The 25479-nt window shown below is 49.2% G+C and overlaps 1 protein-coding gene across 2 annotated transcripts in view; it reads right to left on the reverse strand.

Moving 5' to 3' along the window:
* Window positions 1–25479, reverse strand: part of NCAPD3 (non-SMC condensin II complex subunit D3) — an 80460-nt gene that overhangs the window by 20963 nt on the left and 34018 nt on the right. For both annotated transcript variants that reach the window (XM_073584964.1, XM_073584963.1), the window contains exons 17-21: window positions 14869–15060; window positions 14698–14798; window positions 14324–14439; window positions 14098–14205; window positions 13421–13532 (exon numbers count right to left, since the gene is read on the reverse strand). In XM_073584964.1, the coding sequence (XP_073441065.1) occupies window positions 13421–13532; window positions 14098–14205; window positions 14324–14439; window positions 14698–14798; window positions 14869–15060 (629 nt within the window). The remainder of the gene's footprint in view (window positions 1–13420; window positions 13533–14097; window positions 14206–14323; window positions 14440–14697; window positions 14799–14868; window positions 15061–25479) is intronic.

Raw genomic sequence — 25479 nt, forward strand, 5'->3', positions numbered from 1 at the left:
TATCTGTCGGAGTACTGCAAGGTTCAGTCTTAGGGCCCCTGCTCTTCTCTATTTACATCTTCAGCTTGGCACAGCTCATAGAATCTCACAGTTTTCATTATCACCTCTATGCTGATGACACCAGGGCTGTGGAGTCGGTAAGCAAAACCTGCGACTCCGACTCCTCAGTTTCCCTTACACCGACTCCATGACTCCGACTCCCACATATATTGCTTATATTTAAGTGAAAAATTTATGTGAACATCAGACATTTAATCATTTTTATGACGAAGGAGCCTCGCTCCGAAACGCGCGTCGGGGAGACGCGCCGCCAGCCTGCTTGACCGCACCGGTGCCCGCAGAGGTAACTTTGAGGATACCTCTCCTCTCCTCCTTCCCCCTTCTTCACTTGGCATGTCCTGTGTTAGCTCACTGTACTCTCACTTGCGGGGGATATGTTCTTGTTACATCTAAATGTATATTCCCACTTGTCATTGCCTCGTGATACCATGGCCAAGGGATATGATGTCAGCTATGTCTGAGATTGGTGATAATTATATTACCTCTCCATCCCCAAACCCTGTGCAGTATAAATAACACACTTTGTTGCCTATTTAGTGGTGCTATTGAACTATAATAGGCACATAGAAAGGGTTGGTTCCATGGTTATAACTGGTGCAATCTGTTTTAATCTATGAGAGCCTACCCTACGGTTACCTTATTTTAACAAGTATGTATATGTGGAGATTATTATAAACTAGATTAATGCGGCACTTGTTATCCAACTCTATAATTACTGTGTATTTGCAGTTAGTCATATTGATATCTTTGTGCTAGATTTGTCGGGTTAGGTGCGTCTTTCAGCACTGTTGCACTTTATTTCCCTTGCACATGCTCCCCCATTTTCCCTGCTCTGTCCATGTTTTTCAATAAAGTGATTTTTGCTAATAATTTGGATCTGGATGTCGTATGTGTGGTTGTTCCACACCTTCTTTCTCTATTGCATAAATGATGGAACCTTAGTTGTCTATTTTGTAAAACAGCATGTAGTCACGGCTATTTAATTTTAGGATGCTGTTATATACCTCTGCTGTAATATTATTGACTATGAAAATTGTAGATTCACTCTGAAGGCATCAAAACTATGAATTAACACATGTGGAATTATACAATTAACAAAAAAAGTGTGAAACAGCTGAAAATAAGTCTAGGTTCTTCAAAGTAGCCACCTTCTGCTTTGATTACTGCTTGGCACACTCTTGATGAGCTTCAAGAGGTAGTCACTAGAAATTGTCTTCCAACAGTCTTGAAGGAGTTCCCAGAGATGCTTAGCACTTGTTGGTCCTTTTGCCTTCACTCAGCAGTCCAGCTCACCCCAAACCATCTCGATTGGGTTCAGGTCTGGTGACTGTGGAGGCCAGGTCATCTGGCGTAGCACCCCATCACTCTCCTTCTTGGTCAAATAGCTCTTACACAGCCTGGAGGTGTGTTTGGGGTCATTGTCCTGTTGAAAAATAAATGATGGTCCAACTAAATGCAAACCGGATGGAATAGCATACCGCTGCAAGATGCTGTGGTAGCCATGCTGGTTCAGTATGCCTTCAGCTTTGAAAAAATCCCCAACAGTGTCACCAGCAAAGCACCATCACACCTCCTCCTCCATGCTTCACGGTGGGAACCAGGCATGTAGAGTCCATCCGTTCACCTTTTCTGCGTCGCACAAAGACACAGTGGTTGGAACCAAAGATCTCAAATTTGGACTCATCAGACCAAAGCACAGATTTCCACTGGTCTAATGTCCATTCCTTGTGTTCTTTAGCCCAAACAAGTCTCTTCTGCTTGTTGCCTGTCCTTAGCAGTGGTTTCCTAGCAGCTATTTTACCATGAAGGCCTGCTGCACAAAGTCTCCTCTTAACAGTTGTTGTAGAGATGTGTCTGCTGCTAGAACTCTGTGTGGCACTGACCTGGTCTCTAATCTGAGCTGCCTTTTAACCTGCGATTTGTGAGGCTGGTGACTCGGATGAACTTATCCTTCGCAGCAGAGGTGACTCTTGGTCTTCCTTTCCTGGGGCGGTCTAAATGTGAGCCAGTTTCTTTGTAGCACTTGATGGTTTTTGTCACTGTACTTGGGAACACTTTCAAAACTTTCCCAAATTTTCAGACTGACTAACCTTCATTTCTTAAGTAATGATGTCCACTTGTTTTTCTTTACTTAGAATTTGTATTATGGCAATAAAAAAGCAGCTAACAGTCTATTCAGTAGGACTATCAGCTGTGTATCCACCAGACTTCTGCATTACACAACTGATGGTCCCAACCCCATTTATAAGGCAAGAAATCCCACTTCTTAAACCTGACAGGGCACACCTGTGAAGTGAAAACCATTTCTGGTGACTACCTCTTGAAGCTCAACAAGAGAATGCCAAGAGTGTGCAAAGCAGTAATCAAAGAAAGAGGTGGCTACTTTGAAGAACCTAGAATATAAGACATACAGTATTTTCATTTGTTTCACACTTTTTTGCTAACTATATAATTCCACATGTGTTAATTCATAGTCTTGATGCCTCTGCCTCCAGGGTGAATCTACAATTTTCATAGTCAAGAAAACAAGACTCTTTGTATGAGGTGTGCCCAAACTTTTGGTCTGTACTATGTGTGTGTGTATATATATATATATATATATATATATATATATATATATATATATATATATATATATATATATATATATATATATATATATATATATATATATATAATCTATCTCACTATGACTTATCTCAGGTAACACAAAGCCTAGATCCCCAGGCTACATTCACACCATGGGCGATGTCAGGATCAAACCTGGGGGGGGGGGGCAGAGAACCTCATACTGTTCCGCAGAACCTCATACTGCACACCCCTACATTTGAAAATAAAGCCTGCACTTTAAGAAGATGTGGTGATGAATGCAGTCTATTTATTCCAACTATCAATTGATGTTGATGTGTTACTGAAGACGAGCAATGCCTGTCCTGGGCGTCCTTTTGGACAGCTATGAGGTGTACCTGACTGGTGCTAAAAAAAAAAAAAAAAAAAAAAAAAAAAAAAAAGGAGTGTTAGGCAAGCTTCACATTAGCGTTTTTTTTGCGCAGCGCATCGGGCGCATAAAAAACGCAAAGAAAAACGCAAAACAAACGCGTGTTTAACGTCATACGCACGCTGATGCGTCAAAAAAACGCAGCGTTGCTTGCGTTTTACATGCTTTTTTTTGCACATGCGTTTTTAGGTGTGTCATTTTTTCCATTGTCTAGAGAACATTCTAGACTTTTTTAACTCAAAAAGGCATGCGCAAAAAAACGCAACCGTGCGCAAGACCATGCGCACGCATGCGTTCCCATAGACTTCAATGTGTTGTTTTTGCGCATTCCGTGCGCAAGCGTGCGCATGCGTTTTTTTGCCGAGAAAAGGCGCACCAAAAAATGCAACATGTTGCGTCTGGCGCGCCTAGCGCAAAAGACAAAAAAACGCATGCGCACGAAAACGCAAGTGTGCGCAAGACCATGCGCACGTCATGTTAAACATAGGTGCGCAGTGCGCACGGGTGTGCACGATGCGCTGCGCACAAAAGCGCAAATGTGAAACCAGCCTTAGTCTATGTGCTACCCGGCTTTCATTCTTTTTGGTACAGATAAGATATGGATAGACAGATATGGATAAATGGATAGATGGATGGATGGGGCAGATTTCTAGTCTACTTTTGCTATTGAAAACATCTATGAGCTCAAAAACCTTTCAGGTGATGCGGTTTTTTAAAAAGCCGATTTTGCAGCTGAAAAACGTATCCTCAAAAACTGCAGGAAAAATGCTGTGTGTGAATGTAGCCTTAGATCAGGAATAGAACAGCCATTTATAGGACATTTCATAACTTTCCCAAATTCCTATTAAAAAATATTCAGCACATACTGCATTGTACTACTGGACCCAATTTATTATACATTTTAGGAGTCGGTCCATTTTATACCGACTCCAACTACACCAAAATGAGCACCGACTCCGACTCCACAGCCCAGGATGACACACAGATCTACATCTCTGGAACTTCCTACTAATCAGAATCCCACAATGTCTGTCTGCTATTTCATCCTTCTTCTCCGCTAGATTTCAAAAACCTAATATGGACAAAACAGAATTCATCATCTTTCCCCCTTCTCACTCGAACCCCCCCAAACGGACCTATCTATTAAAGTAAATGGCTGCCCACGCTCTCTAGTCCCACAAGCTTGCTGCCTCGGGGTAATCCTTGACACTGATCTCTCCTTCAAACCACATATCCAAGCCCTTTCCACTTCCTGCCGACTTCAACTCAAAAATATTTCACGGATCCGTACATTCCTCAAACAAGAATCTGCAAAACCATGCCCTCATCATCTCCCGCCTAGACTACTGCAACCTCCTGCTCTGTGGCCTCCCCTCTAACACTCTTGCACCCCTCCAATTTATCTAAACTCTGCTGCCCGACTAATCCACCTGTCCCCCCCGCTATTCCCCAACCTCTCCCCTCTGCCAATCCCTGCACTGGCTCCCCATTACCCAAAGACTCCAGTTCAAAACCCTAACCATGGCATACAAAGCCATCCACAGCCTTTGCCCTCCATACATCTGTGACCTCATCTCCCGGTACTTACATGCATGCAACCTCCGATCCTCACAAGATCTCCTTCTCTACTCCCCTCTTATCTCCTCTTCCCACAATCACATACAAGCTTTCTCCCGCGCACCCCCCCTACTCTGAAACTCTCTACCCCCACATATCAGACTCGCCTACCATGGAAACCTTCAAAAAGGAACCTGAAGACCTTCCTCTTCAGACAAGCCTACAACCTGCATTAACCACTGATCGACCAAACCGCTGCACGGCCAGCTCTACCCTCACTTACTGTATCCTCACCCATCAATTGTAGATTGTGAGCCCTCGCGGGCAGGGTCCTCCACTCCTCCTGTACCAGTTGCGACTTATATTGTTTAACCCCTAAACGGCCACCGATACGCCTTTTAATGGCGGTAGTTAAGGGTACTTAAACCACAGCGCCGTTAATTACCAGCGCTGTGGAAAAAGTGTATAGCGCCCCCCAGTGTCGGATTTTCTCCAGGGTCTTGGATGCCAGGGTAGCAGAGAGCCCAGAGAACATGATTCAGGTCTGGTTTTTTTTTTACTGACCCTGCTTTTGCGAATGCCGTTATTAACCATATAACGGCGACCGGGAAAAAAAAAAGCTGCGATTTTGCATTCACTTTCTCTCTCCTCTGATGTGATCGCACATCAGGGGAGAGAGAAATAGGGACCCGGATTCCCCTCCCGCCTCCTCCGGTGGGCGCCGCCATATTGGTCCGGGAAGAAAATAGCGGGCGCATGCACAGTGCGCTCGCCAAATCTGCCGGCCAGCCAATTCCATTTTCATTAGGGTTGGAATTAGGGTCAGGTATCAATGTACTCAGGACAAATTGCACAACAACTTTTGTGGTCCAATTTCTCCTGTTAGCCTTTTGAAGATAAAAAATAGCGGGATAAAAAAAAAAAAAAAACATTTTTGAGGAAAAGAAACATGGATTTTTGTGAGTACTCACCGTAAAATCCTTTTCTCCGAGACGCTCATTGGGGGACACAGAGACTGTGGGGTGTGTGCTACTGCCGTCTGGAGGCCGACACTAAGTATACAAAAAACAAGTTAGCTCCTCCTCCGCCGCATACACCCTCGCCCCGACAGCGGGCGGAAACCAGTTTAGTGCAAAAGCAGTAGGAGAACATAACAATAAATTAGCCTAAACGCAGAAAACTATATGTCTGAAAAAGGACCACCCTACAATAAATAAGAAATTAAATAAACAAGAGCCAACTGGCTATCAGGGTGGGTGCTGTGTCCCTCAATGAGCGTCTCGGAGAAAAGGATTTTACGGTGAGTACTCACAAAAATCCATGTTTCTCCTTCGTCTCATTGGGGGACACAGAGACTGTGGGACTTCCTAAAGCAGTCCCTGGGTGGGAGCAACTCACCAATCCACACCGCATGCCCACCTGTTTAAAGGTGTGCCACCGCTGCCTGGAGAATTTTCCTACCCAGGCTCGCATCCGACGAAGCCTGAGTATGTACGTTGTAATGTTTAGAGAACGTGTGCAGGCTTGACCACGTTGCCGCCTTGCATACCTGCTCTGCCGAAGCCTGATGCCGAAGCGCCCAAGAGGCGCCCACTGCCCGAGTCGAGTGCGCCCTTATTCCAGGTGGAACCGGCGTGCCTCTAATACGGTAAGCCTCTTGAATAGTAAGGCGAATCCATCTGGCTATGGTCGAGCGTGAGGCTGCGAGTCCCTTCCTGCGCCCTTCAGGGATCACAAACAACGAATCTGTCTGGCGAAAAGGCGCTGTCCTCGACACATACCTCCTGAGGGCCTCACCAGGTCCAGCGTGTGGAGCGCCTTCTCAACTCTGTGTACTGGAGCTGGACAAAATGAAGGCAAAACGATGTCCTCATTAATATGGAATGAGGACACCACCTTCGGCAGGAACGGCGGAGGTGGTCTCAAGACTACCTTATCCTTAAAAAAGGTCAGAAACGGTGCTCTACAGGATAGGGCTGCCAGCTCCGAGACCCGCCTAATAGAGGTTATCGCTACCAAAAACACGACCTTCCTGGTAAGGTATGGCAATCCGACCTCCTGCAATGGCTCAAAAGGAGCTTCCTGCAGGACCCCCAGCACCAGATTAAGGTCCCAGGCGTCTAAAGGAGCTCTAAAGGGGGGCACTAGATGCGAGACTTCCTGAATGGAAGTTTTGACCTGCATAACGTTAGCGATCTTTCGCTGGAACAGAACAGACAAAGCCGAGATCTGTCTCCTCAGGGAACTCGGAGCCAACCCTGCGTCCAGGCCTGACTGCAGAAAGGCCAGAATGTTGGGAACCGAGAAGGACAAGGGCGCAACCCCGTGCTCTCGACACCAGAGAAAGAAAACCTTCCAAGTACCATGATAGATCCTCGCCGAGGCCGGCTTCCTGGCATTAATCATTGTGGCTACCACCTCACACCCAAACCCCGCCTGGGTCAGGACCCAGGACTCAACGGCCATGCCGTCAAACACAAGGCCCCTAAGTTCGGGTGGTAGATCGGCCCCTGGGACAGTAAGTCTGGCCGTTCCGGTAGACGCCATGGTACGTCTGCGAGGAGCTGTACTAGATCCGCGTACCAGGCTCGACGGGGCCAGTCTGGGGCCAGCAGAATTGCCGGAACCCTCTCCCTCTTGATCTTCCTGATTACCCTCGGGAGAAGAGGCAGAGGGGGAAAAAGGTACGGGAGCCGAAACTGGCTCCATGGAAGAACCAATGCATCCGCTGCAATCGCTCGCGGGTCCTGAGACCGGGCGACAAACCTGTCTAACTTGGCGTTCTCTCTGGAAGCCATCAGATCCACGTCCGGAGTTCCCCACCGCTGGCAAATCTGCCGGAAAACCTCGGGGTGCAGGGACCATTCTCCGGCCGCGACCCCCTGCCGACTCAGGAAATCTGCTGCCCAATTTTCCACGCCTGGTATATGGACCGCTGAAATTACTGAGTGGTGCCTCTCGGCCCAACGAAGTACGTGTTCTATCTCGCGCATGGCTGCCCTGCTGCGCGTGCCTCCCTGGTGATTCACATACGCCACTGCCGTTGCGTTGTCTGACTGGACCCGGACTGGGCGACCCACTAGCCAGTGCTGAAAATGCTGCAACGCCAACCGCACTGCTTGAATCTCCAACAAGTTGATCGGCAGAAGGGCCTCCTGGGGAGACCACTGCCCCCGAGCTGTGTGATGACGAAACACTGCTCCCCAACCGAGAAGACTCACGTCGGTTGTGACCACCAACCACTGATCTGGAGGAAAGGGTTTCCCCTGAAGAAGAGAGGAGTCGCGCGTCCACCATTGCAGTGCCCGCCGGACCTGAAAGGACAACCTGCTCTGATGATCCAGAGAGAAAGGACTCCTGTCCCATGCTGCCAAAAGAGCATGCTGCAGGGGGCGAAGATGAAACTGCGCAAACGGGATTGCTTCTATTGCTGCTACCATCCTTCCTAGCACCCTCATCCCAAATCGAATCGTGTGAGGGCCTGGCCGCTGAAGACTCCGAACCCCTCGCCGGAGCGCCTGGGCCTTGTCTCGAGGGAGAATTACCAACCCTTGGGAAGTGTCGAAAATCATCCCCAGGAATGGAATCCTCTGAGCCGGGGTAAGACATGACTTCTTCCCATTGACTAACCATCCCAGGCGGGATAGGGTATCCAGCGTAATGCCGACATTCTCCTCGCACACCTGAAAAGACGATCCTTTCACTAACATGTCGTCCAAGTATGGCAGCACTACTATGCCCCGAGAATGAAGAATGGCCATAACGACCGCCATCACTTTCGTGAAAACCCTGGGTGCCGTGGCCAACCCGAACGGCAGAGCCACAAACTGGAAATGCCGGCCATTTATCGCAAAACGAAGGAACTTCCGATGCGGAGGAAAAATAGGGATGTGCAGGTAGGCATCCTGGACATCGATTGAGGCCAAATACTCTCCCTGCTCCATGGCCGATATCACTGACCGGAGGGATTCCATCCGAAAGTGCCTGACCTTGATGAACCTGTTTAGGAGCTTTAGGTCCAAAACCGGTCTTACTGTTCCGTCCTTCTTGGGGACTGCGAACAGGTTGGAATAAAATCCCTGGGCCTCTTCGCCCTCTGGTACCGGGATAATGACCCTGTTGTGCAGAAGAATCCTGAAGGCCCCTAGCAATGCCTCTGCCTGGGATTGCAATTTGGGAAGACGGGATTGAAAAAAATCTCCTTGGAGGGTGTCCGATAAACTCTATTTTGTACCCGAATGACACCAATTCCGCCACCCATGCGTCGTGTGCCACCCTGACCCAGACGTGGCGGAACCTGAGCAGACGACCGCCTACTCTGGTGTCCTCGGGTACCTGATGCCTCAAGTCATTTTGTAGAGGGCCTCTGAGACCTAGCTCCCCTTGACCTGGGTGGACGGCCCCGCATCCTCCCCAGCGGGTTGGCTCTATACGTGACCTGGCGCTCTCTGTCTTGGTTGCGACGAGCCGGGGCAGTAGAACCGGCCGCTGATGCCCATCCTGGGGCGCGAAATGCCCGAAAGCGCGCCTGTGGTTGACGAAAGGGCGGTCTGCTCTTCTGCTGTGGGAGAAAGCTACTCTTTCCCCCCGTGGCATCTGAAATAAGCTTGTCTAGCTTCTCCCCAAAAAGTCGATTACCCTGATAAGGCAGATATGTTAACGACTTTTTAGAAATCGAATCGGCCCGCCATAGCCACAAGGCTCTCCTAATGGCGATAGCGTTTGCTGCGGCTAGCGCCGCGCAATTAGCCGCATCCAAGGATGCATTAATTAGATAGTCTCCTGCCATCGAGATCTGATTTGCTATCTCAGACACCTCTACCGGCAAATCTCTGTCCTGCAGGACTTTGTTCAAAGACTCCGACCACGACATCATGGCCTTGTAGCTGCGAAGGAAGGCAAAAGCGCTGACCCCGATGCCTCATACACCGAGCGGGCTAGACCCTCTATGAGCCGATCCGGGGGGTCCTTAATGGAAGACCCACTAGGCACCGACAACAATGATCTTGAAGCCAGGCGTGACACTGGGGGGATCCACAATCGGAGATTCCGCCCACTCTTTACAGAACTCTGGTGCAAACGGGTACCTTGTCTCTAGCGTTTTCTGCCCTGAAAAACGCTTGTCTGGGCGTTCCCTGTACCGCTGTACCGTGTCCTCGAATTCAGGATGGGTGCTAAACACCCTATGTGGGCGCCTGGCCTTTTTAAAAGATATCTTATGCCCAGCGGCCAGGGAGACGTCCTCCTCAATACCAAGAGTCTGATTGACGGCCTCAATGAGACTGTCCACTGTCTCCCGACACCCGGGAATATCCAGATCCAAGGCTTCCTGCCTATCCTCATCCGAACTCTGCTCGCTCTCAGACAATGGTGATGGAGAGCGAGATGCCGCACTCACAGATGCCGAAGCACCGGAGGGGCCCGGAGACGCCATATGGGTTCTTTCCCTGTACGTCTCTTTAGAGAGGGTACGGCCCCTGCAGGCCGGCGGCTCAAGTGAGGTGGATGAACCTTCCCAAACCGGAGAGCCGTTGTCTCTACCCCTATCCGGGGCCTGAAGGGTCTCGATCGCCTTCGTAAGTGAAGCCATAGACCGCGATAGCGATAACGCCCATTCCGGGGGCTCCGACCCCCTGGGCTCCGTTGGCGGGGAGGGCTCCTGGGCGCGTTCGGAACTACAGGCCTCACATATCTTAATGGTCTGCTCTCGCGTGAACACAGCCCCACAGGAAATGCATGCGGTATAAAGGAAGGTGTGCTTCTTCCCTTTTCCAGACATACTGCGGAAAAAACCTTTTCCTATATATTATGTCTTTTTTTATTTTTTATTTTTATGGCATCCAGGGGTATGAGGAGAAGGAGGACAACCTGCCCTAGTGTGGCCAAGACGGGGTCGCACTTACCCGAGCTCCGGCTGCCTCTCCGTGCTCCTGCTGGCGCTCGACTGCCGTCTGGAGGCTCCCAGCTGCTGTCTCCCTGGGTAGGCTGCGATGCTTCCTGACCGCGGCCTACCCCATTCTGACGCCGGGGCCTCCATTTAATCCAGCGGACCTTCCCCCTGCGTCCTCGGCCAACGCCGCGGCCCAAATTTCGGCCCTGCCCCCGCTGCACCGAGGTGCGGGCCTTTCCCGTGGCCTAGGCCGCAAGCCGCGGGCTTAATTTCGGCCCTGCCCGCCCGCCGCACCGGGGGGGGCGGGCCTTCCCCGCGGCCTAGGCCGCAAGCTAAATTTCGGCCCTGCCCGCCCGCCGCACCGGGGGGCGGGCCTTCCCCGCGGCCTAGGCCGCAAGCCGCGGGCTAAATTTCAGCCCTGCCCGCCCGCCGCACCGGGAGGCGGGCCTTCCCCGCGGCTTAGGCCGAAGCCGGGGGCTAAACCTGAGCCCTCTTCCCTGCGGCCTAACTCGCCCTGGAACTGGCGCCTACTCAGCCCGGCGTGCTCCTTCCCCCGCCCGGCCACCGAGCGCCGTGGCGAGGGGGAAGGGGAACACGCCGCTGCCCCTGCTGCGCCGAAGAAGCCCTCCTGCTCTGCCTGCAGGCAGAAGAGGGGAGCCGCTCCAGCCCCTGGAAAGTACGCTGCAGCCCTGGCCTGGAAAAAAACTCCCGCTGCCCAGGAGCCCTGCTTACCCTGAGGTAAACTACATCTTCGGACGGTGCAGGCACCCTAGCTCCGTCCGCCTTGGCTGGGCGAGGAGAGGGACCGTCCGCCACCACGCAGTACCCGATTGGCGTAGCCGTGGGGCCGCACAGACTAGTCTTGTGCCTCTGTGCAAGCCCATGGTTTCGCTACCTAGGGGTGGACAGGGCTAAGTCTGGCATACTGTCCCACGTCGCGGGAGAGGGAACGTGGAGGGACACTCGCATGTGGTCGCCCGTTGATGGTTTGGGGAAATCGGATCCTTTCAATAGGATGCGTTGCCCCTGTCATATCTTCTTTAAAATAAAAAAAGAAAAATAGATATCTGGGGAAAAGTCCCAGAGATGTCCCTCGGTGCGGGAAAGGATACGCGGAGGAATACTCGCGCGTGCTCGCCCGTTGATGTTTGGGGGAGATCGGACCCTTTCAATAGGGTCCGTCGCCCCAGTCTCCTCTTCATAGCAAGAAAATGTAAAAAAAAAAAAAAAAAAATATATAGTCTGGAGAGACCCAGACTGCGTGTGCCTCCATCAGACACTAAGCAAAAACTGGTTTCCGCCCGCTGTCGGGGCGAGGGTGTATGCGGCGGAGAAGGAGCCAACTTGTTTTTTGTATACTTAGTGTCGGCCTCCAGACGGCAGTAGCACACACCCCACAGTCTCTGTGTCCCCCAATGAGACGAAGGAGAAAATTATTTTTTATTTTCACTGCTGTGCATTATAAACTTCTGTTAAGCACTTGGAGGATCAAAGTGCTCTCCACACATCTAGATAAGTTCCTTAAGGGGTCTAGTTTCCAAAATGGTGTCACTTGTGTTTTTTTTTTTCACTGTTTAGGCACATCAGGGGCTCTCCAAACGCTACATGGCGTCCAATCTCAATTCCAGCCAATTCTGCATTGAAAAAGTCAAACGGCGATCCTTCCCTTGCAAGCTCTGCCGTGTGCACAAACCATGGTTTACCACCACATATGGGGTATGGGTGTATTCAGGACAAATTGCACAACAACTTTGGGGGTCTAATTTCTCCTGATACCCTTGTAAAAATAAAATTTGGAGGCGAAAAGACCATTTTTGCGGAAAAAAAAAATGATTTTCTATTTTCATGGCTCTACGTCAAACTTCTGTGAAGCACTTGGAGGTTCAAAGTGCTCACCACACATCTAGAGAAGTTCCTTAAGGGGTTTAGCTTCCAAAATGGGGTCACTTTTTGGGGGTTTCCACTGTTTAGGCACATCAGGGGCTCTCCAAACGCAACATGGCGTCCTATCTCAATTTCAGTCAATTATACGTTGAAAAAGTTAAATGCCGCTCCTTTGCTTGCGAGCTCTGCCGTGTGCTGAAAAAGTGGTTTACCCCCACATATGGGGTATCGGTGTATTCAGGAGAAATTGCACAACAAATGTTGTGGTTTATTTTCTCTTTTAACACTTGTGAAAAAAAAATAAAAAATTTGTTTGCAAAAAAGTTAAGTTAATTTTTTCCTTCCACATAGCTTAAGTTCCTGTGAAGCACTTAAAGGGTTAATAAACTTCTTGACTGTGATTTTGAGCACCTTGAGGGGTCCAGTTTTTAGAATGGTGTCACTTTTTGGTAATTTCTGTTATGTACACCCCTCAAAATGACTTTAAATATGATGTGGTCCCTAAAAAAATGGTTTTGTAAATTTTATTGTAAAAATGAGAAATCGATGGTCAACTTTTAACTCTTATAACTTCCTAACAAAAAAAAAATTTGTTTCCAAAATTGTGCTGATGTAAAGTAGACATGTGGGAAATGTTATTTATTAAGAAATTTGTGTGACATCTCTCTCTGATTTAAGGGCATAAAAATTTAAAGTTTGAAAATTGCAAAATTTTCACCATATTTCTGTTCTTTTCTTAAACAAACAAGTCATATAGAAGAAATTTTACCAGTAACATGAAGTAAAATGTTTTGAAAAAACAGTCTCAGGGTCAGCGGGATCTGTTACAGCGTTCCAGAGTTATAACCACATAAAGTGACAGTGGTCAGAATTGTAAAAATTGGCCTGATCATTAAGCTGCAAAATGGCTCTGTCACTAAGGGGTTAAGATTACTGTACACGTTTTTCGGTATGTATACCCCTCCTCACATATAAAGCACCATGGAATAAATGGCGCTATAATAATTAATAATAAGTCATAGACGGCTCACTCTGCTCTGTGGACACTGAGGCCAAGATGGACTGAACCAGGAGGAGGACCTTTTTCTCCACACGTGCTGGACAAAGCTGAGCCGCTTCTCCCAGGATGAAGAGATGTCGGACCTAAGAAGGGGGTCAGAATGTAACAGGAAAACATGAGAAATTACCAAAAAGTCCCCAACAGTGTAATTCCATCTACAGCCAGGAGGGGGAGGATTTGCTATGTGGAGATGATTTATACCAGATCTCCCCCTTGTGGCTACAAGAGGAAGCACGTGTGGAAATAAAGTCAATAGAACATTGCTAATAGACGGAATGGAAGTAAATGAGCGACTCCAAGTCACAATCTCTGATTAATGTCAGTGAATGCAGACAACATATACTGCAATCCTGTATGGTGCAGTGGATGCAAGTGTATCTGGTCCAAACAATGCTCTTCGATCTTCAATAGTTTGCTACAATGTATCAGTGCAGGTGGCTCAGCTCACAGAGCACGGTCCAGACTAGTTTGCCAATGGGCATTCATATGGATGCCGGACGGGATTGCCTGCCTTAAATGCCTCCATATGACACAGCCTGCACCTGTCGCTTCGCACACTCAACGTTTACAGTATAACTGCCATTGAGCAGGAAAGGGTTAATATTTTTTAGATGCGGACAGAAGGCTCCAAAATATTACGTCCCTCACCATTAATTGCTGATCAAATGGAACGTTCTGTGTGTCGGCCATCACCACGGAGGAAATGTGAGCCTCGCAGATGGACACCAGATCCCCACAGACCTCATTGAGCAGCTCCTGCAGTCCGAGAAAAAGGAGAATAGTGAGTGATGTTACTGCCAGCGGCCTCTAGGTGGAGTTGGAGTGCACGGGGTGTGTACATCAGTATACAGAGGCCGTGGTGACGGTGCGCTACCTGCACGGCTTCAGGCGCGTCATGGTGAGCGTAGCACAACTTCTGCAGGGTCTCTACAGCCGGACTGATGATCTCCAGGGAAAAGGTACAAGCCGTCAGCCAGGACTTTACTTCATCTGTAAGAAGAGGACATTATAGTAACTGCTGCCTGGAGCCGGCTGCCCCCATTATTATTAATAGTCATGAATAAGCTGTAAACCACAATGTCAAGATCTCTGTTTGCTGAAAAAGACCGGACACAACTGTACCCGCCTCAGATGCGACGTGCAGATTTCTGGCCTCTGAAGGCGAGGATTCAATGACGGCAAGCAGAGGTCCTAGGAATGATGAGGATTCACTACTAGCATGGTCAGATCCAACGGGCTTTGACTCACCGATCAGCTGCACCCTCCGGTCCGCAGGGAGATGTTTGGCAATGTGGCCGATCACGCACAGAATGTGTCCGGTGGTGGCGCTGGAGCCGGCGTCCGTCTCCCTGAAAGAGGCAGAATAAAGCTGAACTCCACGCCGTCACGAGTTCTGCAGGCGAGATCCGCCACACTTACCGGCTCAGCTGCTCCCAGGCTGTCAGGATTTTAGTGTAGTCCAGTTTGGGCGCAGAGCCGGCGACCTTGGAGAGCAGCATCCAGGCGGAGGGCGCGCGCTCCGCCACCGTGTGGGAGATCAGGTTGTTGATTAACGTGGAGGTAAATTTATCCCGCTTGGCCCAGATGTGACACGCCTTCGTCAGGTAGCGGCTGCGGACAAAGAAGAGTCCGGTAAGGCTAATTTCACATTAGCGTTTTTTTGCGCTTGGGTCAGACATACCTGATATTTGACGGGGGGGGCAGATCTTTCCCCATCTCACCGAGACGCCTCACATCCGTCACTCATGTCTTCCTGCGTTGTTTGCTCCGCCTCTTCATTTTTCTTTTCAAATCCTGGCGCCGCCTGCACTGTAGTATGTATTCTGGGGCATGCGCAGTGACCGCTGCCTGTCCTCTCTCATGACTTCCTGGCCTTCCTATGGCGTGGCCAGAGATCCTGCCCCACAGTCGCATATGATTTATTCACACTGCGGGGCTGGGAATCTTGTGCATGCCCAGTAGTTATCTGCGGCTCTCATGCCCAAGATTCCAGCCCCGCAGTGTGAATAAATCATAAGCGACTGCGGGGCGGGATCTCTGGCCGCGCGTCCACGCAGGCGCGATAGGAAGGCCAGGAAGTCATGAGACATGAGAGAGGACAGGCAGCGGTCACAGTTCATGTCCCAGAATACATACTACAGCGCAGGCGCCAGGATTTGCAAAGAAAAATGAAGAGGCGGAGCAAACAGCGCAGGAAGACATGAGTGACGGATGTGAGGCGACTCGGTCAGATGGGGAAAGACCTGCCCCCCTGTCAAATATCAGGTATGTCTGACCAATTTTAAAAATAGGGATTTTTGTGTACTCGCCGTATAATCCTTTTCTCTGAGCCATTCATTGGGGGACACAGAGACAGTGGGTGTTATGCTGCTTGCCACAGGACACTAAGTAAACCAGAAAAAAAGTTAGCTCCTCCCCTGCAGTATACACCCTCTCGCTGGATGATATTTCTCCAGTTCGGTGAAAAAAAGCAGTAGGAACAACTATGTCAAAACCTAAGAATGCTACAATGAGCCAGTAGGCTAAACAGGGTGGGTGCTGTGTCCCCCAATGAATGGCTCGGAGAAAAGGATTTTATGGTGAGTACACAAAAATCCCTATTTCTCCTACGCCTCATTGGGGGACACAGACAGTGGGACGTCCTAAAGCAGTCCCTGGGTGGGGAGCATACATCTGCTAATACCCCATGTACCACTGAGTCAACACTGAGGTACTGCCGATTGCAGGATGCGTCTGCCGAGAGCTGCATCCACAGAGGCCTGAGAATGAATTTGGTAACGTTTTGTAAAAGTATGCAGACTGGACCAAGTCGCAGCCTTGCAGACCTGTTCTGCCGAGGCCTGATGCCGAATGGCCCAAGAGGCGCCCACTGACCGGGTTGAGTGCGCCTTAATCCCCGCTGGGACTGACACGGTAGGATTCCTGAATCGCTAAACGAATCCACCTGGCTAGCGTTGCTTTTGAAGCGGTCAGACCCTTCCTACGCCCCCCTGGAAGTATGAACAGGGCATCTGACTTGCGGAAGGGAGCTGTCCGCGAGATGTACCGTCTCAGCGCCCTAACCACATCCAGGGTGTGGAGGGCCTTCTGCGATGGACTGGCGCCGGACAAAAGGAAGGCAAAACAATTTCCTCATTGAGATGCAAAGAGGAGACGACCTTGGGAAGGAAGGACGGGGACGTCCTGAGAACTACCTTGTCCTGATGAAAATTCAGGAACGGAGAACGGCAGGACAGGGCTGCCAATTCCGAAACTCGTCTGATTGACATAATTGCCACTAGAAAGACCACTTTCAAAGAGAGGACCGTCAGTGACACGTCCTGCAGCAGTTCGAAAGGAGTCTCCTGTAATGCCCCCCGAGAACCTGGTTAAGGTCCCATGATTCTAATGGCCTTCTATATGGAGGCACCACATGGGAAACTCCCTGAATGCATGTCTTGACCTGAAGTTTGGTGGCAATTTTGCGTTGGAAAAGCACTGACAGCTGACAAGGCCGAAATTTGGCCCTTGAGTGAGCTAAGCGCGAGGCCCGATTTTAATCCGGATTGAAGGAATTCCAATATGGCCGGAATGGAAAACACCAGAGGTGATCGACCATGATCCTTGCACCATAAAAAGAAGGTTTTCCAGGTGCGGTGATAGATGCGCGTGGACACAGGCTTCTTAGCACTAATCTTGGTGGAAATCACGTAGTGAGAGAACCCAGCCTGTGCTAAAATCCAGGATTCAACGGCCACGCCGTCAAAGACAGGGCCCCGGAGTTCTGATGGTAAGTCGGGCCCTGTGAGAGCAGATCCATGCGATCTGGAAGTCCCCAGGGGACGTCGGCGACTAGTTGTATTAGTTGTGCATACCATGCTCGGCGCGGCCAATCTGACGCGACTAGGATCACTGGTACTCCCTGCGCTCTGATCTTCTTGACCCTCGGAAGCAAGGGAAGAGGGGGAAAGATGTACGGGAGCCGGAACCGGTGCAATGGCAGAACTAGGGCGTCCGCTCCGATGGCGCTTGGATCGCGCGATCGGGCAATGAACCGAGACACCTTGTTGTTTAGTCTTGAGGCCACGAGATCCACATCTGGAGTCCCATAACGATGACAAATCTGCTGAAAGACTTCCGGATGAAGAGACCACTCTCCCGAGGCAATGCCTTGGCGACTGAGAAAATCTGCCCCCCAATTTTCTACGCCCGAGATGTGGATTGCTGAGATGGGCGAATGGTTGGTCTTGGCCCAATGGAGGATGTGACTCACTTCGTGCATGGCCATCCTGCTCCGGGTACCTCCCTGGCGGTTGATATACGCTACAGCCGTGGCGTTGTCGGATTGGATCCTGATGGGGTGACCTGCGAGGAGATGGTGGAAACTCCGTAGAGCTAATCTGATTGCTCGTATCTCCAAAATGTTGATGGGGAGACGTGACTCTCGGGTCGACCAACGACCCTGTGCCGTGTGGTGACGAAAGACCGCACCCCAGCCAAAAAGACTTGCATCGGTGGTTACTACCAACCATCTTACTGGGAGAAAAGACCTCCCTTGATTCAGGGAGGACCTCAGTGTCCACCACCTGAGGGCTTGCCTGACCCGCAAGGACAGAAGCATCCGACGGTCCAGGGAGAACGGGTTCTTGTCCCAAGCTAACAGCAACGCATGTTGTAAGGGACGGAGATGGAACTGTGCAAATGGAACTGCTTCCATCGCAGCCACCATCTTTCCGAGAACTCTCATGCTGAAACAAATGGAGTGAGAAGCTGGTCGGGAAAGAGTCCGCGCTGCCTGTTGTAAGGCTTGGTCTTTTCTGGAGGGAGAATGACCAACCCGCGGGATGTGTCCAAGATCATTCCTAAAAAGGAAATCTGCTGAGCCGGTTTCAGGAAAGACTTTTCGAAGTTTATCTTCCACCCCAGGTGTGAAAGTGTATTTACTGTTATATTCACGGATTCCTTGCAGGCTGGAAGGGACTGACCCTTGATGAGCAGGTCATCCAGATACGGTAACACCACTACTCCCCAAGAGTGGAGAATGGCCATGACAGCCGCCATGACCTTGGTACAGATCCTGGGGGCGGTGGCGAGTCTGAAGGGCAAGGCAACTGGAAGTGTTCCTCGTGAATTGCAAAACGCAGGAACTGCTGGTGGGACGGGCAGATCGGAATGTGAAGGTAATTGTCCTTGATGTCGATGGATGCTAGGAACTCTCCTTTTTCCATGGAAGCGACAACTGATCGGAGAGATTCCATTCGGAATCGCCGTACCCTGACAAACTGATTTAACAGTTTGAGATCCAGAATGGTTTGCATCGTCCCGTCCTTTGGAACCACAAAAAGGTTTGAATAAAAATCCTCTGAACCTTTCGTGATGAGGGACCGGAATGATGACTCCGTCCCTTAGCAGAGCCTGAACAGCCCGAAGGAAGGCTCTTGTCTCTTTCTTGGGGGGAGAAGAAAATTCTATCTTGTATCCGGAGGACACGAGCTCCCTGACCCACTTGTCGTGGACGACCGCGAGCCAGGTGTGGCTGAAGGAAAGTAGGCGACCGCCTACTTTGTCGGTGTCCGCCGGATACCGCAACAAGTCTTTGGGTAGATCTATGAGATCTGGCTCCCCTAGATCCAGAAGCCCCTAGGCCTGGGTTTCCAAGAGTGGTTAGGTCTGTATGAGACCTGGGAGCCTCTGTCTCTGCGCGGGGACAGACCTGATCCGGAAGAGAAGGTAGAGGAGGACCAACCAGAATTGTTGCGAAAAGATCGAAAAATCGTCGGCTGTTGGTTGCGAAACGGCCTCTTGTTGAGGAAGGAATTTACTTTTTCCCCCGGTAGCATCAGAAATGAGCTGGTCCAGTTTCTCTCCAAAAAGACGACCCGTTTGAAAGGGGAGAGAAGTCAACGATCTTTTAGATGTGGCACCCGCCCGCCAGTCGCGGAGCCATAGGGCTCTTCTACTGGAGATCGCATTAGCGGCAGTTTCAGCAGCACAATTGGCGACATCAAAAGAGGCATCCACTACAAAGTCCGCTGCGTGAATTATCTGCCTAGCGACAGTGGTTGCCTCCGGAGGAAGATTGGTGCCATGGAAGGAAGTCATCAAGACTTCTGCCCAAGCGGCCATTGCCTTAGTGACCCAAATTGCAGCGAAAGATGGAAAAAGCGCTGCTCCTGAAGCTTCAAAAACTGAATGGGCAAGGTTTAACGATTGGAGGTGTTTATGACTGAGGAACCCTCAGAAACGAATAGGAGCGTTTTAGAAGCAAGACGCGATACAGGAGGGTCCACCGGAGTGGACTGTAACCAATCCTTCATTAGGTCTGGAGCAAAAGGGTATTTAGCATGAGTAGACTTTTGCCCTGTGAACCGCTTATGTGGACAATACCTATGTTTCTGGACAATTTCCTTAAAGTCCGGATGGCTGGTAAATAACCTGCGCACACGCTTGGTTTTCTTAAGTGAGATAGTATGTGCTGGAGCGGGAATATTTTCCTCATCCAACTTCAGAATCCTGTTGACTGATTCTATAAGATTATCAAGCGACTCTTGATCAGTTGGGGGATCCTGAGGGGCTGACATGTCAGATTCAAATTCAGAGTCGTGCACGCTGTGAACCTCAGGAGAGGGAGAGCGAGAGACAGAAGTCGCAGATGCTGAGGCGCGACCGTGACTAGGGGACACGTCATGGGTCCGCTTTCTAGAGACCTGACCATCCCTTGAACGAGTACGGCCCCTGCTGGTGGACGGTTCCCGGCCGACGCCAGAGCCCTCCTCAGGAGGTAAGGCCGCTTTCTGACTTAAAGTGTCCTCCCGGAAGGAGAATATAGCCTGGGTCAGAGACTCCACCGACCGTGACAGGGACGCAGCCCACTCAGGGGTACTAAATGCAGGAGGCCCATCAGCAGTGGCGGCGAGGGGCATTTGAGCGCCGGCTGGGTCGCAGTCCGTGCATAACGGATTAGTCTGTGCACTGGGTAAGGCAGACTTGCAAGTGGTACACACTGTAAAAAATGCAGTGTGCTTCTTGGCAGCCCGTTTAGCCTCCTTAGATTGAGACATAGCGCTCCTGAAAGGGTTAACGACAGAGTCTGTCTGCAGCTGCAGGGAATGTGCCGGGTAGGGATTAAGCTATAATCCGAGGGCAGATGCAGCTTACCCACAGTCCTGTGCTGTGTCCCCCGGAAGGAAAGCGGTGGCCCTGTGGTGTCACCGGTATCCTGCCCGCCTCACAGCTCGTGTCTAGAGCAGGCTGAGGTAAAAGACATGGCCCCCGAGATTAGGATTGCGCGTCTCGTAAGTAATGAGAGGCGCCAAGAGGAGGGGGCGGCGACGTTAGCGCGGGCGGCCTAGTAGGCCGGAAAAGCCGGGGACTAAATTTTTGGCCTACCTGAGCGCCGGTGCACCGCCACTGACACTAAGTCAGCGCTTCTCCCAGGGGCCAGGACCCGACCCCATACCTCCACTTCAGTGCTCGGCAGGCCACGCTGTCCGGGGCCATCCATGCGGGTCTTCTCATCCTCCTGGCTGATGAAGCAGAGCTGGAGGAGTTCTTAAAGGGGTATGCTCAATCGATCCTCCCTATGGCAGGGGGATGGAGAGCTATGGGGCTGATTCAGGGCATTCGGAAGCGCTGTTCCAGTCTTCTCCCTCCATGCGCTAGCCCTCATATCCGTGGATTACCGGACCGTAAAGATCATCGCCAGAGAAATCAGCACCAATCGTTGCAGGATAGTGTACGGGGAGGTATACTCCACGTGCTTGCCTGTTGTTGGTTTGGGGGAGAGCGGGCCGTAGAAAGGAACCGTCGCCCCCTTCACTCCATTAAAAAATAAAAATTTACAGAAAAATCAAAAATCAAATAAAAACGGTGGGGTCTGAAGCCAGACCCAAGTGCCTCCTACAGACACTAAGCAAAGAACTGGAGGAATCTCAGCCAGCTAGAGGGTGTATACTGCAGGGGAGGAGTTAACTTTTTTTCTGGTTTACTTAGTGTCCTCCTAGTGGCAAGCAGCATAACACCCACTGTCTCTGTGTCCCCCAATGAGGCGTAGGAGAAAAGATTATTTCTGCGGTGGAAGGTACCCTAAATAAAAGAGCCACCTTGACAGAATGCAGCATTAGTGCTGCACAAGGTGGCTCTTTTACTTAAAATCGCCTGGAGGGGGTGACAGGTTCCCTTTAAGATCATTCATCACATTACCTGTAACACAGAGTCTGTTATTCATCATCTCACGTGTCCCTGTGGTCTGATTATAGGCATGACCACCAGAGCTCTTAAGGTCAGAATCCAGGAACACGTGAGAAATATTATTGGTGCTAGTGAAGGAACAGGACTTTGAAAAACTTAAAAATGTCCCAAGACACTTTTGTGACTATCATGATTGCAACCCGAAGGGTTTTAGGCTATGTGCCCACGTTAGCGTTTAAAACCTGATACAAAACCGGACTCCTTCCCAGAAAACAAAACCGGACTCCTTCCCAGAAAACGCACGTTTTTTTTCAGCTCGTTTTTTTGCGTTTTGATGCGTTTTTTTCACGCACGTCTTCTGGACTCATAGGAAATAGCTAAAAACGTGGACTTAAGTGGAAAATAATAAACACGCTGTGTTTTTAGCCGCTAAGCGTTTCCTATGCGGAAAAAAAACGCATCAATTGGCACAAAAAGGCCAAAATGCATTAAAATGAATGGGATGCTTAATTTTAAGAGTTTCTGAAGCGTCTGATCCGGCACAAACACTTCAAAAACGCTTAAGAAAACGCAACGTGGGCACACAGCCTAAAAGTATGTGGGATAGATCACGTATATATGGGCATAAGAGGTGGTGATCTCAAATGGAAATTGTTGCAATTGGAAACAAGGTGGATGATTACATTAAATATGGTTAGTCCGTATGGGTTAAATGAATTTATTAACTTCAAGTCTTTTTTATGACTCCGCTTTATGTGATGGTTAATAATTTCTACCATCATTTTTAACATCTTGCGCTATTTTAATTTTAGGGTTCCTTTCATGTTTTTATTATTTGATGTCTAATAATTATGTACTATTAATGTCTTTTGCAGCATAAGTCTACAACATATCATTATATGTAGTCCCCTGTTTCTATAGGAGGGTAAGATGGACTTCACCATCTATATCTATGGATCTTGGATTATAAAAGTTGGAAGATAAATTGGAACTTAAGTTCTTTTATCAAAAATATGCTGCTGTTTGGATATATTTGTCCATTTCTGTATATCCTATTATGTTGAATTTTGTTTTTTCGGATGCATATTTTGATTATTCTGATTATTAATTTGATTATAAGACTCCATTTATCTTTATGGAGTCCGTTATATAGCAGAGAATACCCTTGAAATAATGTTTATTAGTAGTTATGCTGTTTAGAACTTATACACAATGTGATTGCATAGCGCTAGTTTATGTCCTTTCTATCTGCTCTTTTACATCCAGACTCATTAGATCAGTGCGCTGCCCCGGGCTGGTGTCTGGCTGGTTGTCCTGGTTGCCTCGGTGTTCGGCGGGATGACGTCACATCCTCCCTCCGATCACGAGACATCGGCCACCTACATCAGGGGGCGTGGCATCACGGTCACATGGTCCAACTGATGCATTCAACTTCCAATGCTAGGATCTTATTGGAAGATATCCAACTTAGGTCCCAGGATAATTATCTGTGCAGGGCCTCTCAGTTGGTGGGGCCGGAAAGGCGCCCCCGGACGCATTGGTGATGACGACCCGCGCATAGCTGTTCATTGTCCTCCTATTTACATTTACCATATTATGCACCCTACATTTTACAAAGCCACGCCTCCTGACGAAAATGTATAGGTAAAACGCACGTCGAGGTGTAGCTGAGTGGAACTCTGCAGCGGGCTCCTGCCTTTTGTATTTGGGCATCATGACCTCAGGTATAATTTAGGATTTTTCTTAATGTGTGTATAGTGTAGGGATATGATTGTCAGACTATTAGATTGATTTTTTGGGAGGTTTTTTGATATCCACTCCATACTTATACATGATAGTCCTTAATATATAGGGACTCAATTTAATCTTGTTGGATAAGTTATACATTAAGATATTATTGCACTATTTTTTTTACTTATCAACCTGGTATTTTGTACTTATATTGGGTCCTATTATAGGCAGTGACTTTTCTGTTAAGTCCCAGTTGTTTTGTTATGTTCTGCTATGTCCTTTACCAGCTCTCACAAATTACACTAATAATCTTGTATTTGTATATATAATTAATATATACCGTATATACTCGCATATAAGCTGAGATTTTCAGCCCATTTTTTTTGGCTGAAAGTCCCCCCCTCGGCTTACACGCGAATCATATGCCAGGGGGTCGGCGGGGGGTGTCAGATCATACTTACCCTCCCCCTGCGCGTCTCTGCAGCCCCCTGCTTCCCCAAGGTCTCAGACGCCTTCCTTCAGCAGTCACGTGGTATCGCTCATTCATATTCATGACTTTAATGAGCAGTAGCACGTGACCGCTGAAGGAAGAGCTGCCGGAGACGCAGAGGCTGCGGAGACCGCTCCAGGAGGGGGTAAGTATATGCAATATTCACCTGTCAGTGACGTTGAGGCAGCAGAGGGCGCGATGACGTGCTTAGTGCGATGGACCGAGGACAGGTGAATATCGCAGGTGACAGGGCCCTGAGCCAGCGGTGACACCACCACCTGTCCCCATAGCGCGCCAGTGTCCCCGCCTGCTCAGGACATCGGCACCTGGCCCCCAGCGACGAGAGGAGAGTCTTTTTTTTTTTTTTTTATTTGCAGCAGCAGCATATGGGGCCTATTCTATGAAACATCTTATGGAGGCATGATGTATAGAGCATCTTATGGGGCAGCATATCGGGGCATAATCTATGGAGCATCTTATGGAGCATCTTATGGGGGCATAATCAATTGGAGCATCTTATGGGGGCATAATCAATTGGAGCATTTTATGGGGAAGCATATGGGGCATAATCTATGGAACATCTTATGGGGCCATAACCTTTGTGGAGCAGCATATGGGGCATATTATTCTATGGAGCATCTTATGGGGCCATTATTGACATTTGTGCGGCATTATATGGGGGGTATTTTCTATGGAGCATCTTATGGGGCCATCATGAACTGTATGGAGCATTATATGGGGCTCCTGATTCAATATGGATATTCAGAAACATTTAACCTACTGATGTCTCATTAATTTTACTTTTATTGGTATCTAATTTTATTTTTGAAATTTACCAGTAGCTGCTGCATTTTCCACCATAGGCTTATACGCGAGTCAATAAGTTTTCCCAGTTTTTTGTGGCAAAATTAGGGGGTCGGCTTATACACGAGTATATACGGTATATCTAATATATAAAGCTCAAGTGTGTGTATGTATGTATGTCTGTCCGGGATTGGCATCCGCACCGTCGCAGCTACAGCCACAAAATTTGGCACAGTCACGTCCGGACCCCAAGAGTGTCCTAAGCTATGTTGTGAGGTGAAATTTTAACCCCTCGCGTTCCAATTCACCAAACAATTTTGCCCCCATCTACATAATGGGGAAAAAGTGTGTGTGTATCAAGCCCTGCCCCTCATTATGTCATAATGGTTGACTATGGGATGGAGGATGTGTGATGGGTATATGGGCACTGGACTATGGGATGGAGGATATGTATGACGGGTATATGGGCACGGGACTATGGGATGGAGGATATGTATGATGGGTATATGGGCATGGGACTATGAGATGAAGGATGTGTGATGGGTATATGGGCACTCGACTATGGGATGGCGAATATGTATGATGGGTATATGGGGATGGGACTATGGGATGGAGAATATGTATGATGGGTATATGGGCACGGGACTATCGGATGGAGAATATGTATGATGGGTATATGGGCACGGGACTATGGGATGGAGAATATGTATGATGGGTATATGGGCACGGGACTATGGGATGGAGAATATGTATGATGGGTATATGGGCATGGGACTATGGGATGGAGGATGTGTGATGGGTATATGGGCACTCGACTATGGGATGGAGGATATGTA

The sequence above is a fragment of the Dendrobates tinctorius genome, unplaced genomic scaffold, assembly GCF_039654945.1.
Source record: "Dendrobates tinctorius isolate UK_male_01 unplaced genomic scaffold, ASM3965494v1 ptg000086l, whole genome shotgun sequence".
Classification (NCBI taxonomy): Eukaryota; Metazoa; Chordata; class Amphibia; order Anura; family Dendrobatidae; genus Dendrobates; species Dendrobates tinctorius.